The sequence below is a fragment of the Amblyomma americanum genome, chromosome 2, assembly GCF_052857255.1.
Source record: "Amblyomma americanum isolate KBUSLIRL-KWMA chromosome 2, ASM5285725v1, whole genome shotgun sequence".
In the NCBI taxonomy this organism is placed as follows: domain Eukaryota; kingdom Metazoa; phylum Arthropoda; class Arachnida; order Ixodida; family Ixodidae; genus Amblyomma; species Amblyomma americanum.
In genome coordinates, this window is record NC_135498.1 from 52,355,921 (window position 1) to 52,375,468 (window position 19,548).

Below are 19,548 nucleotides of genomic sequence, written 5' to 3' on the forward strand. Positions count from 1 at the left end.
TTTTTTTTTCGCGAAGCATATGCATGGTACCGTATCACTGGCCTTGCATGCAGCGCAGAAACCATCTTAAACGAGTAAGTGCCCTAAGCGGGTGATGACAGGGAGGAAACAGCGCTTCGCTAGCAGACGATGAGGATGTGAAGCCTTTTAGTCTTGAGAGGCGAATAAGGCAGAAGACTAATCCCTATAAACGTACGGTACCCAAAGGTACCGTCGTCTCACCACACCATAGCTTGCTCGCATTGTTAATTTTTGCCTTTGAGTATAATTCGTACTCGAGAGCCAGCTAGTGGTGCTGTGGATGTCATGGATACTGACCTCTTTCGGTTGGAACCAAATTTGGAAAATCAGATCTGGTTCTTCGGTTTAAAGGAAAGATTGAACCATGCAGTATGTATGGTCAACTGCTCTTCGGATAAGACGTCTAACCCGGTACTCAAATTCGACATTAGATATAGCACTAACGTGAGGTAAATGTATGCAATGCCTCCTGAAGAACATGCCTGAAGCGTCTCCTCGATTTCAATGGGCCCAGAGATAGCCACGACATTGCTCAGCCTGGCCGCTAGGCGGCGCTGAAAGATGATCCTCAATTTCGGTTTCAAGAGCTAGGAGACTGTGACGCACGGCGCCCGATAATGCTGTTTCATCCTTTTTTGGGGCTTTGAGTAACAACTTTTAGTTCGTTAACGACAAAAAACATGTTTTTGAATGTCTCAGAGTGCAACAAACGCTTAAGAAGTCTGAGCTGACTTCCACATGATGCTGAAAGATGATGATCAGTTTCGATTTCGAAATCTGAAAGCGCGCTGTGCACGCCGTTCTATCATGCCGTTAGGACCTTTTGTCTGCTGCATAACCAGTAACTTTTGGACGGTTTACAACAAAAGGAACATGTTCGAAACATCCATATTGCAACAAGTGCTTGAAGTGGCTAGAAATGCCGCAAATTAAGTACTTACACTGCATGATGCATGGCTGTATTGTACTATTGCCAATGGCAAGAAATCAACTACTTCGGACAAACAAAAAGAGAAAATAATCTATGATATAGCATAAGGACAGCAGGAAGTCCGGAATTACCTGAGCTCTCAACTGTAGCCAGGTGACCCGTGGCAGGAGGACTGCATATGGCGCTCAATGGATGGAAGCTGAGACGTCGCGGTAACTTGCCTGGGGAGCCTCTGGCCCGCAGGGGGCACATCCCTCATATCTAATGTTCTTAGAACTTTGCAAAGCGTGCGTCTGTTACAATCTTGCTGCGGAGCATTGCGAGAGATGTTTTGATCGGGTGAAGCAGATCTTGGAGAGGGAAGCCTAGCCGCGCTGTTCTGGTTATTTTCCCCACGATCTTTCGCCGAACGGTACCTCCTTGAATAACGTTGACAAATTTAATTCAAATAAACCCATGCCCTTCTTCTCTATTATTTTCGCTGGAAACACAGCTCACTAGCTGCCTGTGTGATGCACACGCGCACAGTGACGTCGGGAGTAACACAGCATGCAGGCTTGATCACTGACCGGAGTTCTCCAAATGACAAGCACGTGCGTTGATGAAATGACAACTGGAACAAGGGGAGTATCAGACATGGCGAGAAACGTGTGAATATTAAAAAAAAACTGCGCTTGAAGGCACAGACACGTGCGCACTTACAAGGAAAAATGGCATGCGTCGGTGCGATGAAGGCGGCGGAAATCGTTTCTTAGTGCAGTTTCTAGAATTTTCGGGAAAGAGGTTTCTTGTTGTACATCTTCGTAACTGCGTTCTTGTCTGTTATGTCAAGCGCATGGTTTGTTAGCAACGGTGTGATGAAATTCTTGCATATAATATGCCGCTATCCTTGTTCTCACAGGTCAAGACAGGCAAACCCGCGATTTTATTCACACTAGTTGTAGAGCAAGCATGTGTGGCCTTTGAAGAGGCGTTCGCTCCTTGAGCATGATATCAATGAAGTTCTTGAGGCTATGTAACACTCTTCTGAGCGCTGAGGTCAGGTAAAAGAGTCCACCCCTGCCTTGGTGGGCAGTCAAACTGTCTACAGTAGCATTTCCTTGGCTTGAGATGCAAGCTACAAACTGCAGAATAATTTGATGTTGTGCTTGGCTGCCAGTTTTTCCCTCTAATTACCTTGAGCCGTCTTTCCCGGAGTCCTAAATCGGCAGGAGTTTCATGGAACGAAACGCCGTGCTTCTTGTTTCGCTGACTGGACATGCGAAACGGAACGCAACAGCAATGCAGTTTCACTTTCTACTCCCTCCAGCATCTGCAGTCATCGACGCGTCACTTGTCAAACGGTAACACTCAACACACCACACAAATAATATAAGAAACAGCGCACCAGAAGGCATACTTTTTGCTGCAACGGCAGTCACAAAAAAATTCTGTGCTGCCTGCGTGTCGTCTGCTAGAGGGTCATCTGACAGCGCCGCCATACGCTCTACGGCGGGCAGAAGAACCCCTGACGCTTCAGGCATGTTCTTCAGGAGGCATTGATGTATTCTGCGCCGCTTGGCTTCTTTCAGGGTGACGATATGAGTTCTTTAGGTTAGGCCTATCCTGAAGCAGAATGTGTTGTAGCTGCACCCCAAAAAAAAAAACAGAAATAAAGTTCGTGCCAATACCATGATAATTGGTAACTCTGCCTCAATTCTTCGATTTATATCGTTTCTTCTGTCATGGTGCCAGAAAACGTCGCTCCTGCTCTTCTAGGCACTGCTTAAAAGCAACACATTACTGGACAAAGCCCTGCTCTACCGACTCATCAATTCGTGGCTTGGAACAGGCCTGCTCACCAGGTAAGCAGCCTTCTTCACATATTATCACGTCCGGTGATAATCCCAGCAGGAATTCGTTGGGTAACCTTCTCAAATTTGCACTTTATTCTTGGATCGGCTCCCTCCCGTTAGCGAACGTTTTTATATAAGTTCAGTTAGCTTAGGTTAGGCTGGGAAACCAAATACTAACCATTTGTCCCTCTAATTGCGCTCTTCATGTTCGCCATTCTTGTACAAAAAATTTGAATATTGGAATATTGTAAGGTACTGTTATGGAAATATTGAAGGAACGGCTTTTCTTCTTGGCCCCTTTCACAATGTGTACGTCATGTTGTGAAGAACAAATAAAAATGAATGAATGAATGAATCGGTCCATTCCTCAGATGCGTTCAAAATTTTAATGTTTTTCCATCGATCGCATCGAGTAGTTAGGACTGCCATAGAAAACCAATAGAGAACGTTTTTTATGGAGCAAAAATGTTAATAGAGCCGCCGCGGTGGCTGAGTGGTTATGGCGCTCGGCTGCTGTCCCGAAAGACGCGGGTTCGATCCCGGCCGCGGCGCTCGAATTTCTATGGAGGCGAAATTCAAGAGGTCCGTGTACTGTGCGATGTCAGTGCACGTTAAAGAACCCCACGTGGCCGAATTTTCCGGAGCCTTTCACTACGGAGCCTCTCATAGCCTGAGTTGCTTTGGGACGTTAAACCCCTATAAACTAAACCAAAAATGTTAATAGCAAAAAAAGCAAGCCCGCTGAGTTAAGGTCTGTTGATATGTTGGTTGTGATAGTGAAATCTTTAAATATATGAAAAAATTGTGTTTATAAACTTTTTCCTTTCGAAAATGCTTTTGTCCAGAATTGTTGGGTATGGAGAACTTACTGGTTAATTAGTATTTATGTACCACCCTAAACTTGAAAACAAACGTAGCAAATTTAACTGAAACAATCGGCCACAACGAAAAAAATAGTGACGACTAGAGGGCAGCACTTCGAACAGCATACGTTTCGCTCCAATTACGTACAGTTATTTGTCGATTTTTAAAACGCGGTCACTTGTAACTGCTTCCCGTGGTGCTGCTTGAATGCTCTATCAGTTGCCAACCCACATTGGTTGCCTGTATTGGTTGCCAACCCACTACGTGCGAGTGGGTTCAGGCCTTTATCTTATTCGAATAATCGACTCTGGGACAAAAGGCGGAGAACACCCGATCATCTAGCACTGCGCCAACCTTCTTTAATGAAACCCGCTACGGTTGCTGTGGCGTTCGTTTGCTGAGCACGAGACCGAATGCTGGGCCAATCGGTACAAGCTGTTAGGGAGGATGCACCCAGCTGAGGAAGAACGCAACACGAAAAATTAGCGTGCACAGAATAATTGTTTTTTGAATCGACCCCGGACTGTTCTCGATTATTGCTAAATTATTCTGAACGGGTCCTGTTGTCCATTATGTTATCTCAAGAAACGTTGAAATATGATTGAAAACAATATTCCCAGGGACATTAGAACATGTACGTCATAATTATAAGAGCCTGTAAGAGGACAGTCAACTATATTGTCTGGTTTAGGCATGGGTACAGTTTTGCTACATTTTTCAGTCAAAGGAAGGATCTGTTCTATGCAAACAAAGGTTGACTATGAGGCATAAATATTTGCTTTATCACTCGGCACAAAAAATAGGAAGGTATTAAGTACACCATCAGCACCTGGAGACTTTTTGGTGTTAGTGTTCAGCAGAAGCAACAAAAGGCCCGGTTCAGACAAAGTGCCCCTGCGTCAGAATGCAGTTTCCTGCCAGCATCATTTGTGAATACAAAAGAGAAAAATTTATTAAAGTCTGGACGTGACTTGCGGTTGTTAGATTATCGTTTAGCCATTGATGCATAATTTATGCGTTCTTTTCTTTTTTGGAGACAAGTACCAAAATAACTTTTCAGCTGCGGTGTTTTTAATACATCCCTTTACCATCCACCGCGGTGGCTCAGTGGTTACGGCGCTCGGCTGCTGACACGAAAGACGCGGGTTCGATCTCGAGCGCGACGGTTGCATTTCGATGGATGCGAAATGCTAGAGGATTCTGTACTGTGCGATGTCAGTGCACGTTAAAGAACCCCGGGTGGTCGAATTTTCCGGAGCCCTTCACTACGGCGTCTCTCATAGCCTGAGTCCCTTTGGGACGTTAAACCCTCATGAACAAAACAAAAACAAACGTTCCTTTACCTGTGTGCGTAACACAAAAATCTTACCTTTGTTAGCGGCTGAAGGAGACAGCCGGGATCTCTTTCTCAGTTTTTTGCTTTGCGCTTCAGCCGAATAACTTCTTTAGTCGTTCAAGGACTAGTATTTGGCACTAGTTTCCTCATAGTTGGCACAAATCTTGTAAGGGCTTCAACACAATGCTCTTGAAATACCGGAGTGCATCGACCGAACATTAGGTTTATTTACTTAAAGCGATAAAACCAGAAAACGAGCTGTCTAACGAATCTAGAATGTCAACGTCGTTGGCACGTGTGACATTCGGGGCTACGCATATGTCCTCCTTTTTTCTACCAGCAGCACCACATACGAGATTTAACAATATAATCTTAACTATATAATCTTCTGATATGATATGCCGTCGTAGATATGTGCAACCGGATTTCGGCAAAGCAGACTGTTACTCACGAGGAAAAGATATAAAATAAATGGTGGGTATTTTTGGATACGGGTAGGTACTCTCACTGCTTGGGTTAATGAGTAGAAAAGGATTAAATCTAGGAACGGCTCAGAGGTAGTTTAACAGGGTAGAACGTTGGGTCAGTTGCTGTAACGCCAAAATTAAAAACTTTGCGCAGAATAACACAGGACGGGAGGGAGAAACACGCACACACACACAAAGGTAGTGGATATGGGTTCGAGAAATTCACTGTCCCATTTGATAGCAGGCATATTAAAAGTGCAACCCACCTTGCAATCGTCCTCTATTTAGCTAGTTCTACCTTTGCCGAGAATCCACAGCAGCTGCATTTCTACAGAGGAGAGGAACAATTGGAAACAATATGAGCGTGATCACTTTAGGACAACTGCACTATAATATAAACTGCACTACCGCAGTTTATATTTGCAAGAAGATAAAATAAAATACATGAGACTAGTTGGTGGATCGTTATACAAGAAAAAAAAATAGTTTTCGTCGGGCGGCAAGGAAGCAGTCACCTCCGAAATGACGCTGACTGTTCAAAAACGTCTTTGTGTGTATGCAAACTTCGGTGGACGTTTAAGAGCACCGGACTTCGCTACGCCGTGCCCAGATGTGCTTTGGCTCGTAAACTTCAATAAATCAAATCATTCATTCAATCAATAAATCAACCAACCAATCAAACAACGAATTAATCATTCAATCAATCAATTAATTATTATGTCAGTCACTCAGTGTCGGTCGCTCATTAATTCAATCAGTAAACAAATATTTTTTATCAATGAACTTGTCAGTCAGCAAGTTGATAATAAAATATATTTCCACCAATTGTTTAATTAAGTGACCAAGTAATAAGTCAGTCAGCCAGTCAGTTGCGCATTATTAATGAAGCAATTCACCTAACCAACTAATTAATTAGTTGATAAATAAATCAGTCAATATGTTAGCCATTGAATAATCTCGTCAGTCAACTAATCAATTAGTTAATATATTAGTCTCTCAGCCAAAACCAGTCAGTCAGTTAGTCGGTTAGCCACAAAATAAATGAATAAATAAACCTTTTAACGAACGTCCACCGTTGTAGGGATTTCCCACTTGAAGTTTTTGTTGCGACGGAGATCGCGGTTCGCACAAAGCCCGATTAATGCACCACATGTAACGGTGCCATTATGAGTGCGTTTGGCTCTCGCGAAAGAATGTCATTTTGGGTGCGCCGCTGCGAGAAGCTCACGCGTGTCGCTATTACTTCGCATGATATGAGAGGCGCAGAGATTCTATCACGTAGTATCTTCATGGCCATCGCGCTAACAACGCCCGTTGTTCCTTGCATTGGCATCACAGCTCACGCGCTATATATTCCAAGAAGGATAATGACAAACAGCTTCGGGGCTCCTTTGAAGGCCAAGGTCAAGGAGATGGCGCAAGATAAGTAGCCGGCGGCAGGCACAGCTGGATAACGACTTCTGCGGACGCTTTCCTGGTACATGACATATTCGATGCGCCTGCAGAAGAAATCATTTCCTGTGCGATGGGAACTTAGCAGGGGAGTCAGGGTGGCCCAGACCTACAGAAAGCGCACGAAGACATACATTGTGTCCCCTTGCGATTTTCGGACGACGTGTATCGGTTTTATTTAATTTATGCCATATATAATCGGTGTGGATAGACGTAACAACTCACAGGAGGTCACTTTAGACGAATTAGTGTGATGGCATTACGGCGACCGCTAAAGTTTCACCTTACCGTTTCGAGTAATGATCCCGGTTTTTGCAGGGGGAAAAAAGCACCACATTGAGAACACATTTGTTTATTAACGTTTCGAAACGCATTTCAACACTACGAGGTTCTTAAACCAGCGAATCGCCTTAACGCATTGTTTGCTATGTGGCTCACCAAACGTACCTGCTGCGCGAACCTGACGTGTGCGCCACGTTTCTGTAGCATACTCGCGCACGAATGCGTCTCTGTGCGGTTCTCTATTGAAAATCAACTTTTGCGCCTCCACTTGCAGTCTGACTGTTGTTTACGTGATGAAGAAACAAAATCGTGACTTCTATAAGCAGCGCGACGATCTGAAGTAGCTATTTCGTCGGGAATGCGTCACGTACATCATGTATGCCTTATACAACGTGTGCAAGGCAAGAAGGTTACGAAACTGCGGACAGCATTGATAACGCTGAAGTTTGGCCGAAGAGATGTCACAACTTATGCAAGGTGTCCCACTGAACTTGATGCAAGAGCCTGAATAAAAAAAGAGAAAAAAAAACGCGTGCTGCCGTGACAAGACCGGTGCAGTATCGTTGGGGGTTGTTCAGGGCAAACAGGATTAGGTGTTACTTCTCACACAGCGCGAACATGGAGCACCACGGGCGAGCTGGTGGGCAGGGTGCTGCTTCTGAAAGTTTGTTTTCCGCGTCTTGAAGGAAGCGCTTGTCGAAACCTTGAATGAGAAACAAAGCTGTTTTCTTACTGGGAGCGAAAAAGACTTTCACAACTAAGCTGCCGCTATGAAAATTAAGCAGCTAGAAGTAAGTACCTTTCAGCACAGTAGGCATGTGTTTTCTTCAGCTTGAACCATTCCACGCATTTCCGGCGGCTAAAAGTTTCGTTCATTAATTTTGACCAATGGCCAGGACAGTATGAAGCGAGAAAGGCCTTGATTGCTTTAAACGACCATAATAATGGCTGCTTCTGTAGCCATATGTGTAAGTATTCCATGAACCTTTAATCATGTTGCGTGGGATGCCCTGTGGGCATAGTAACACCACGATAAGACAGAACGCTTCTGTCAGCAGGTTAAAAATGTCATAATTGCATGCGTTGCAGCTGTCGTCTTTGCCCGACAGCTTTTGTTGCGTGCATTATGAGGATATCATATGTATTCTTTAAACCCTCTCTCGCGCTTCTGTCGAGTAATTACAACATTTTCTTTGTTTTCTCGGTCGTATCTCGAAGTCAGCTTTCGTTCTGAAGTAGGTGAAGCCATATCATCCTGTTTGTGGCAAATAAACCATCCTTAATTAATTAGTGTTTCATAGCACGTGGGCCACTTTTGGACGTTACAGCATTATACCCCATATACTATGCCATATCATTGTGTTCCCATCTTCACCTCTTAGATGAGCGTGAGCACTAACGGCAGCGAGACTTCCGGTAGCAATAGCTTCAAGCTTTTGGCGCGAGGACTGTGTCGGGCAAAACTAGTAAGCTAAGCCTATTCAGGGAAGCTTGTTGGATGTTTAGCGCAGCGGTTTCAGGCAGCGGCAAAAGATAGTGAGCGATATATGCAGAAGGTTCTGCACCAGGCAGCTGTATAAGACATAGGTTAATTTACTTATGTGTTGCAGCCACCCCATATGGAACCTTACTATATACGTGGCGTGGTACACAATGGTATCGCATAGTATATGAGGTCCTCAGCAGCAGCAGCAGCTCGACTGCGCCCACTGCAGAACAAAGGCCTCTCCCATATCTCTTTAATTAACCCTGTCCTGTGCCAGCTGCGGCCACCGTATCCCCGCAAACTTTATCTCATCCGCCCGCCTAACTTTCTGCCGCGTACTGCTACGCTTCCCTTCTCTTGGAATCCAGTCTGTTACACAACGATGATCTTGCCTTCAGACCCTTCCCCAAGCCTATTTCTTCCTCCTGATTCCAAAAGTGTCACACGGGCTATGAGGGCTGCCGTAGTGGAGAGCCGCGGGTTAATTTCGGCTACCTGGAGTTCTTTAACGTTTACTGACACCGCGCATCTATCGAAACGCGGCAGCCACATGCGGGGTTTGAACTCGCGCCCTCGGGCTCAGCAGTCGAGTCCCTTAACCACTGAGCCGACGCGACGGGGCGGGAGCATAATGTCCGGAAGTGAAATGATGCGTGCGAAATGGTGAAATCACACGTGCCGCCCTGACTTCCCGGAACGCAGCCCCAAGCGAAAGTGGCGCGGCCGGCGCAGGCTGCTCACCCCTGCGTTCCACTTCAAGCTCCTGGACGACTTCGTGCCGGTGATGACGGAGCACTCGCGGGCCTTCGTGCAACGGCTGCGCACGCTCACGCAGCGCCACCACCGGGAGCCGCTGGACGTCGTGCCGCTCGTGTCCTGCTGCACGCTGGACGTCATCTGCGGTACGCGGACCCGCTTCCTGTCTTTTGCTTTACAGCGACAGCTGTTGATGCCTCAGCTCTCCAGGTGGGGTCTCGTCGTCCGTTGTCAGCAGAGAGGAGGGTAGGGAAGGACGAAGTTGGGGAGGGAAGGCGCCCGGGAGCTCCGAAGCGAACGGGAAACCGGATGCGGCGTCAGCGCGGAGAGTCTATGTGGTGAGGCGGAGAACAGCGGAGATATTTATAAGCTACAGCGCGCTCGGTATTCGCTGGCGCACGTTTGGGCAACCGCTTGTAGAAGTGGTCGGCTCGATGCGTATACATTGGTGACAGGCACTTGTTCCACTCCACAATTGCATTCTTGGCTTCGGAGACTCAATGAAGAAACTGATGGTGGACTGACTACAAAAATCGGCTGTTAATCAAACAGAGGTTTATATGTATCCTAAATGAGTCAAACGAGCCTGGCTTGTCTCTAAAGACCTGTCGTCCTTCTGATTGAAATTTGCTCCTGCACGGCCGGCGTTAACGGTTGCAAATACAGCCACATGTGCTCGTTGCTGGGACAATAGCGAATGTGCGTTAGTCCACTGGCAACACCGCGAAGAAACGGATGTTCAGGGGGTGTAGTTTATATGTGTGATGATATGACTACTCCGGTTGATGTTGGAGATAGTTTGAATCTCCCGTCAAATCCAAAATGTACCACTCCCCAAAACGGCGGTTTCTGTAAGCTTCGAATACCTCATCATATATTATACTCTTGCATGGAAATTTAATGAGCAAAAGATTGGAAGGAACATAATAATACCTGATGCAAGGAAGCTGCGATAGCAGTAGGATTTGCTGTCGATTTTTACTTTGATGCTTTTACTGGGTGGGTGGAGGTGAGTTGGGGTGGGGAGGTGTGTCGACAGTGGCCATGGATGAGGCGGAGAGGTGGCGTGTTGGTAATAATAATGGCGAGAAGCTGGCTTCCCCACTGAGTCTGAATTCGATTTGGTCGCCGCTTTTTCGTTTAGCTGCTGCGTTGGGCTCTATTCGGTGGAGGCCTTGTAGAAGGTAAAGGCAGGTGGTTTGGTGGTGGGTAGAGCTTCTGGAGGGTATATTTGGGTGGATGGTGGGTGGAGCTTCAGGAAGGTGCCGGCTTCAGTCACCGAGGCTTCATATAGGTGACGCCGGCATTGTCGCCGAGTGCCGCTGTTGCTGCTACCACAGTAAAAATATGTTATTTTGGTGTTGCACTCTAAACATATAGGAAGGGATTTTCACATTTTACGTGTTTGGTACCTTACATTGCCATGACGGATTCTGCGCAATAAAGCAGCTACCTGCTTCTGTTATTCAAATGTCTATTTTACTTCACGAGGAAGTTGAATGCAGTTGGTGGCTTACTTGAATATAAACAAAAGTAGACTGCGAAATACACAGTAAAATATCTTTATTTGTGGCTATGATGGAGCTACAGTAAATTCACTAATCATCCCCTGCTAAGCAAAGAAAACTTCATCAGGCTGTTTTCCTCCTTGCAGAGACTGCTATGGGGGTGTCCGTGCATGCCCAGGAAGACGCCGATTCTCCTTACGTCAGAGCAGTCAAGGTGTAAGTTGGTTTACGTTTGATGCCAGTTTTTCTGCACTTTGGCCCGCCGTGCCTTCTCGGCGGACACGTATAAAAATGCGGAGCACGTAATACAGGCGATGACTTGCAAAAAGCTTATTTTCTGGGCGTACACACATATAGAAGTGTATTTTCCAGGCGGATCAGGAACGTGGAAAGAGATGACACAAAATTTAATGCACTGACACCATCAACTGTCCAGCTGTCCAAGAAGCGGCCGCTACGGTGATGTCGTATGAGCTATCCAAGAAGCTATGCTCCTCAATTGTATGGCCAGGTTATTATAGCGCAGCTCTCAAATTCTCGTTCCTGGGATTCGCGTCGGTGGTGGTGGTGTAACCAGCAGGGTGAATGAGGAGAAAAGCGCAGGATGAAAGAAGGATGATAGCCAGGGGACGCGAGGAGGAAAACATAGCCTTAAGGCGGAGTGTGAGTGTTTCCTCCACTTTTAGTGCTCTATAGCACTACGAGCCGCACTCATCGATTTCGCCGATCTTTGTCAATCCTGCTTTACCTTGAAAACCGAGCCTTGAACCGAAACCGAAGTGAAAACCGAAGTTCTCACGCACCTAATTTGCATTTGGCCCGACCAAGCTAAATCGTGCGTCATTTTTTCCTGGCGCACGTGGCGACTTTAGACGTCCTAATGTTAAGACTGAAATGAAGGAGCACTATAGAAGTGTACACTTTACCCGCATCAGATAACGACAGTGTTCGCACGAATGCGTAGATTAATGCTAGACGTAACGACTCCAACCGGCTATTGTTCTATACCACCACTATAGTCATGCGCGTGCTTCACCTCTACCTGCGTATAAGGAATTTCACGCTCCCTTTATACTGCATCTGGTCTCAGCAGGACACCAGCAGGTCCAAGGGAAACCAGAAAGACGAAGTAGCCTTACTATATACGCAGTGCCTTCTATTTACTTTTTCACCCGCTCTTGCTCTCAACAAGGCCGAGGATAGGCAGAAGGCTAAATATTTGGTCTGGCTCCTCCGAAAGGGAAAATGGACATAACATCAAATTTGAGGCCTTTGCTAGCGAACGACATCCGAAATGCAGCCAAAAGCCTTGCTACATTTGAGGCTCTTTTCCAGCGTGCACTGCGGGACGCATGACGACGAGCTTTTGTAGCGATTGCTACATTACGGCAGCATTTCTAGCCTTCAGCGAGGCGGCGCCGCCACGCTGACACGGGGTTGGTCACGTGGTTTGGAGCAGCTGCCGGCGGCGCGGCGCCGTGGCTGATCACGTGGTTCGTCACGTGGTTGGTCACGTGACGAAGTTACACCCAGCCAGCGGTAGCTATCGCGTCACTCCAGGTTTAACCAGACCTCATCCACCGCCAATTTTTTTTCCTGAACGAGCTGCGATTCTTGAGCGACTTAACTATACTGGCATTGAAGCAGCAGCGAGGATTGAAGCATAGGCGAAGCGCTGGAGGATGCCGACGAGAATGATCCGACATCGCTCTTGCTTCGTAATTCGTTTACATTGTATAGAAAAGGAACCAGCGAAAATAGACGCAAGACAAGAACAAAGGAGCGTTGTGGTGTGTGCCTCCTTTGTTCTTGTCTTGCGTCTATTTTCGCTGGTTCCTTTTCTATACAATATGAACCAACTAGCCCAGCAGTTTGCACTCCTGAACTCGTTTACATTCTCTGCTCATGTAACGCCTCCTCCACCTCCTTGCAGCGTGTCCGGGTCGTTCCTGGCGCGCTTCGTCAGCCCCTGGAAGTGGGTGGACTCGCTGTTCTTCAACAACCCGTCAGGCTGGGACGTGAAGCGAAACGTCGACTACCTGCACAGGTTCACCGAGCGGGTAGGCTGTTAATTATGAGTCCTTGTGCTAACTCAAAGGCGTCGGCTGCACCTTTTTGCTCATATTCATGGTGGATACTGTGCTGATCCCACTCCCACAGAGCATACCTGTATACATACTGTATAAAGTACTTCCTACATTAAACATTTAGTTTCATCGGTGTGCCATGCTGCAGTGGCAGTGATTAGGGAAACAGGTATAAAGTTGGAGTCCATAGTAGACAGAGGTTGGTTAGATGGCTCTTGATAGTCAAAAAGTGAGCAAGTGAGGGGAAAACCTCAGGGTGCTTGCCAACGTTTCGACAAGAGGACTTGTCTTCGACTGTGCTATAAAGTTGGCTATATATAACGTAGGATATTTAAAGCAAAAGCAATAGAACGGTGCAGTGTGTGGAAGATCCAGGCATAAAACAGGCCTATCCATATTACACGAATATAGTGGGCACAAAAAAGGCAGAATGGAGAAATTTGCACGAGGACTGGGGTGAGCGTCAACGGCTAATAGAAAAGCGGGTACTCTGCACAGTCTCTTGTGAGCACATGAGGAATAGTATTACCAGAGGTCTTGTTGAACGACCATGGTATTACGATGTGCACTTTCTGCGAAAACTTGCACCAGTTGTGAAAATGAAATTGAAAATTGGTTTTCGAGCAAAGGAAATGGCGCAGCAATTGTCTCAGAAATGTCGATAGGCACCGGACCGCGCCGTAAGGGAAGGATGGTGGGAGTGAAAGAAGAAAGAGAGAAAGAAGTGCCCTAGTGTAGGTCTCTGAACAAACTCTAAACAATTAGCAAATATCAATTAGGTCTTTATCTCTTGAAGACGCCGGAACAGTTACTTTTTTTAAGCTTTTGTCCAGCATTTCAAGGAGATTCCATTGAAGTAATCTTGTAAAGGTTTACTCCGATTTTTCTTTGGCCGTGTAGTAACAAGACCTGCGCTGTTTGGTAAGCTTTCACCAGGTGCGTCTGCACACAACGCCTCGCGAGACTCTCCGACATGTTCCCCTGCTCGTGCGCAGATCATCCAGTCCCGCAAGACCGAGTACCTGGAGAAGGAGCCGCTCATCGTGACAGCCACCGATGCTTCCGTAGAGGAGCCGGGCGTGAGCCAGCCGTACGGTGGAAAGAGGCTCGCCTTCCTCGACATCCTGCTCATGAGTCACCTGAGAGACCCCAGCTTCACCGAGGAAGGGATTCGCGAGGAAGTGGACACCTTCATGTTCGAGGTGAGGAGCCCCGAAGGAAGACCGCGCCGTGTTTTGCAGCGCTATAGTTATATATAAAAGAGCAGTTGGTCGGTTTCACGACTTCCGGCATCTAGCAGGTGGACAGGTGCAGCCATGTACAGCATAAAGGCAGGTGCAGAACACTGACCCTCGAGCCACCCTCCACAGCTCACTAACCTCAGAGCGAGCCGTCACACGATCGTCACTGCACCAGAGGAGATGGGGGGTCTTAAGATATAACACTTGCTTTAGACTAGAATAAGACTGGATATAAGACTTGCCTCATATCGTGTACTCGACAGTGAGAACTGAAAGTAAAATAGAATATTTGCGGTACCGCAGTCCGGTGCAACATCCTGACAAAGGAGCTTCTCTTCATCTCTGAAACGAGGGTTATCTTTGGCAGGGGTTAACAGAATGGGCTGCGCGTCGGCAGCGCCTGCATCCGATTTAAACAGCGAGGAAGACAGGATGAGTAAAAAGTGGCAGCAGGCGCGGCTCCGATTAACATCAAATACGTTTATTACTTGTGCCGTTTGAAAAACCAATTAAAGTAAACGAAGAGATCAGTACTAGCTCAAGTATAGCCCGTATAATGTCCTATGATTTCGACTTACAGGTCGATAGGTGCTCAACAACAGTGGCAGCGCGCTGCTTTCTACAGTGCGTAAGCGTGCCACCGAGGTAACTGATCTTTTTTTTCGAAAACATGGCGCTCTGTTTTTCCGAAGCGACCTTGCAATCGAATGCATACTCTTCCATGAAATACAAGTTTTTCTTAATAGAGCTAGGTTCCCGCTGTCGTGCAATAAACAAGCGGAGCGGTAGTTAGCAGTTACAGGGCGAATGTGTTTGGCGGCTGTGTTAAAACTCACTCCGTTAGAATGACGCACGCCGTCGGTTCTGGGTAGAGAATTTCACTATTGCCCCTGTTTAAACAAGCCAGCAAGCAAGTATACGTACAGTCTAGCGTAGAACGTAACAAACTAACAATATGCATCATTATAATGAATTTTGCGCGTGACGATACAAAGCTCTTTTATTTTAAGGGGTAGGATATAAATGACGGTCATATGTAGGAACTGTGGTGAATCTAAGGCGAGCGTAAATAGAATTTATGGTAAGGACACAACCCTATTTTCGGCACTGTTTCAGGATTAGAAAGATTGACCTGGGCTTTAAGTGTGACGAGGTAGTTAATAACGAACCTTATTTAGTTGTAAGATAGTCAGTTACCTAATGGTTTTCGTTAACGATGAACCATTTTCTGTTGTACCTTGCGGAGTTTCGCAGTACTAATTCGGTTCGTCAAAGAAAGTCTTTGAAGTTTGTGATATGGGGACAGGTATTTTTTTTCCTGAAGTCTGTGCCTCATTCGTGCCAAACTAACACAGGGCCACGACACGACCGCAATGGGCATCTCTTTCACACTGTACCTGCTGGGACTGTACAAGGACGTACAGGACAAGGTCTACGAGGAACTGGAAGCCATCTTCGGAGGAGACGTCGAACGGGCGGCCACCATCGAAGATCTGAAAGAGATGCGTTACTTGGAGTGCGTCATCAAGGTAAGGAAATGGCTATAGGCACTGTTGGGAAGACTTGGTTCTGTTCTCAAGTGATCATTCCGTCTAATTCGCACATGTTCTCTTTATTTTCACAATATGTCCCTCCTTGTGGCTAGCACACAGACGGCCGAAGCGCTGTGCGAAAAATGCGCTGTGTAAAAAAATCCTAAGAACTTCTTATGTTGAAGCACAGATAGAAGGGCTTCATTCCGCTCGAAGACGAGTTACTGATTGTTTTCATTTATACTGATTTTATATTTTATTTGCTACTGATTCATTCTTTTCCTTGCGCAACTCTTTTGTACTTACCTTGAAGATAGAAGAGGCAAAAGAAACGACACAGAGAGAGGAATGCATGACACGAGGCTGACCAACAGCTAGATTTTACTTGGGCGTACAAACGCACTACTAATAGGGTCGTGCGAACATTCGAACGTTTCGAATATCGAAGCGAATAATGCGGCATTTGATTTGGGCTGTGAAGCTAATAGCGGTATTCGGAAACATCGAATACTTTCGAAGTATTTCGAAGTTTCGGAAATTCAGGAAAATAAACTGCTGGAAGAAGCTGGTCTAATGCACACTATATGACGCTTACACGCGATTGTACCGCTCTGAATGTCGACACGCGTTGTGCACAAAGCGCGGCGGCCGTGTCCGCAAACTCGACCTTCGACGGCTGCACTATTCGGGGCGTCGCCGGCGAGCGTATGTAATGGGACGAAGCTCAGATGCGAAAGCAAACACGCATGCGGCGGGAACTACCCAGCGCCCGCAGCGCCCGCCGCAGAGAGAGCCCGAAAACGAGGATGAAAACGCCTTTGTTTACATGAATACGGCAAGGGCACATCGTATTTATTTCTGAGGGGGTATTGTATGGCCACCACCGGGAAGAGAAGGGACGCCTCCAAACTTCTTTCCATTCACCGCGGAAGTCTCGACCTGCACGACACGCTCTTCTGGTGCATTTTCCCTGCTTACACGAGTGCGATACGCCAGGAAGTCGATACAATGCGCTGCTGTCGCATTCATGTAAACGCGGCTAAAGATAAGAACGCAGAACTAACAACGTTTCTGAGGCAAACGCTCAGTCGGTGCTGGCTTTCGCAGTTGTGGTGTTGCTGGAAACCTATTTCGAATACGCTGGTGTGTTATTCTTCATACCCTTCAACAGCTTAGCTTAGATGAAGGTGAAGCGCCAGTCACAATAAGTGCGAGGCCAGTTACAAGGCCGTGTGACCTTGCGGCGTCATCACAACCTGCCCACCGGATAGTGAGCAAGCTGCGCACCGTGGCAGGTGGCAGTTAACTTAATGATTGGTCGCTCGGGAAGAGCAACCTAGGCTACACAAGGCCCACCGCTGGGAGCACCTGCCATCTCAGGGCAGTGGCGCATCGCTTAACCACTGCAACACTGCGCCAGGGCGGGTATGAGGACTACCAGGGATCTGCAAATGTAGAGAATGACCTATTTCCGCATATATGGGCATTAACCCATTAACGCTATCGCGTCATGCCCTTAAAGCGGGGCCAGTTTTTTCCAGCGGCCTTGCTGATTACCGCAAACCGAGTATTTCCGCGTATGCTACCGAGTTGTAATTAATTGTCTTTGTTTTCGGTACTGCAATCGCAGTCGGACACTGCTCGCTTTAATTCGAACAAAATAATTGGCCCACGGGTTTCTTTACTTCCTGTACTCATCCTTTTTCGCAGTTTTTAACCTTCCTCAAAAATGAATCCCATCTAGCCCGAAAGAACAACCTAAAAAAGCACGAAACATTGGTTGACTATTTTATTAGTACATATCACATGAAAATTCGGTCGTCATCACTGTGCCAGCGCACACTGCTGTGCTTTTTTTGTTGTGGTATGCGCACTAGCATGATTAAACTTCTCCGAGCGATTCATCTTCTCCGTGGAAATGAAGACTGCTAGGATTAATGTAATTGAGAAATGCAAATGCTAGTTATATTTTTTAATGCGTTTTTCTACCTGCTCCGTCACAACAAACAGGGTGCACCGCTACCTTGCCCCAGAAGGCAGGTTAAAAACACAAAATCATGAGGGCTAATCTGTAATTTCAGCCGACTGATTTTCTTTCACTCTAAGCTTTTCTCTTGCATATATACTGTAGGTGTTTCCTGATAATGCTTTCACGCATAAATCATAATCTCCAACACTTACTTTCCATTCATCCTCTGGTTTTCGAGATATTCAAAACAGCGCCGGTCAGTAAAGTAGTACACAATAGATACAAAAGGGTGAATTCTCATAGCCATTTGCAAACATGCATTAGAGGTGAACTGTTATTAACAACAATGATTGATTCTTACAATGGTCGCATAGCTTGCTGAGAGCCTGCAATCTTATAACCTGCAACACTTGTGTTGCTCAAGTAGCCCTCGTAATGGACAAATAATTCTTGAACACCATTTCGACATGTACATGCAGAAAACAGGCTAGTGACTTGCTGTACATCAGATAAAAGACGTGAAATGCATGGAATGTCTGCTTGCTTTTTGGAGTCGTATAGTCTACAGTAAATATGCCCAATGTAGACGACAAAACTTGGTAGCGTGGATAAAACGAGAACCACCCACCAAATAACGTTTCCCTCGAGACGAAATCGCCGTGGCCATTTGTTCTGGTCCGATATGGCTGGCTTGCCCTACCAGGACAGCCACCGCTCCTCCTATCAGCCTGCTGCTGCAGTCAGCGGTAAAACAGCAAACATGGGGTATCTGGCTGCGTATGAGACTTCAGCAGTGCTCCGTTCAATGACGTCCATACGCGGCGCATGCAGTGATTCTGCCTTTCTTCATCTTTGCGCGGCACCCTGAATAATAGAATGCCGGTACGGAAAAATAGTGTGCCAAGCTATCTTTCGAATTCACTTCGATTTTGCTTTCATAATGTTTCTCCAAGTGGCCCAAAATGTTGCTCCTTCAAAAGGTCACAACAGTCGGAATTTTACTGGCCTACATGCAGTCCTTGTTTTTGCTACCATTTTCGTCGTTAAATGGGGCATGCAGCTACGAGCGGCAAATCGAAGGTAGACATTTATTTAGTGGCGAGTGACCAGCGATTAACTTGTGCGGTAAGTTGACACGGCCGGCGACGCCGGAGATCAAGAACAGGTTTTGGATATATGCTAGTATGGCCTCGGCAGGTAGACTCCACACCGCACTCAATTACGCTCTGTTTCTCGAGCACCTCACACAACTCTGCCATCGCGGAATCTACGGACGTGTATATCTGTAAATTTCTGATGCGATAGGTGTGTGTGTGTGTGAAAAGGCCAGGACGGGAGGTATACTTACGAGAACCACAACGTATAGCTGCGACGCACCACTTTCTCACGACGCAGCCTCGACGCAGACACGAGCTATAGTCGTGTCGACTTCTGAAAAGCCAACCGGAAAATGTGGAAAGTAATAAACACAAACACACGCACGCTTACACTGGTAGAGGAGCGAACGGCCTGTTTTTATTTGCGGCACTTGTTTCTGCAACGAAATATGGAAACTGCCAAAACCACGCACGAACCCACCGCGCCCAGCGTCGCCTTCAAGATCCTCTGTTCCTTTTTTTCATCGGTGTTGATCGTTCTTTCGATCGCTTTGGCAAAATTTGCAAATGAATTATTCCGCTCGCGGGCCGTGTGGAGCCATCTGTTGACGCATGTTCTATCCCATCGCAGGTCGCGGTTGCACTTGACAGGCGAGGTTTCTGACCAGCATCGCAAAAGCACCA

The 19,548-nt window shown here is 46.6% G+C and overlaps 1 protein-coding gene across 3 annotated transcripts in view; it reads left to right on the top strand.

Annotated features, from left to right (window-relative positions):
* LOC144121239 (cytochrome P450 4V2-like) overlaps positions 1–19,548 on the top strand; it is a 73,162-nt gene that overhangs the window by 42,351 nt on the left and 11,263 nt on the right. For all 3 annotated transcript variants that reach the window (XM_077654350.1, XM_077654348.1, XM_077654349.1), the window contains 6 exons: positions 2,711–2,796; positions 9,377–9,576; positions 11,085–11,154; positions 12,872–12,998; positions 14,021–14,227; positions 15,622–15,795. In XM_077654350.1, coding sequence (XP_077510476.1) covers positions 2,711–2,796; positions 9,377–9,576; positions 11,085–11,154; positions 12,872–12,998; positions 14,021–14,227; positions 15,622–15,795 — 864 coding nt within the window. The remainder of the gene's footprint in view (positions 1–2,710; positions 2,797–9,376; positions 9,577–11,084; positions 11,155–12,871; positions 12,999–14,020; positions 14,228–15,621; positions 15,796–19,548) is intronic.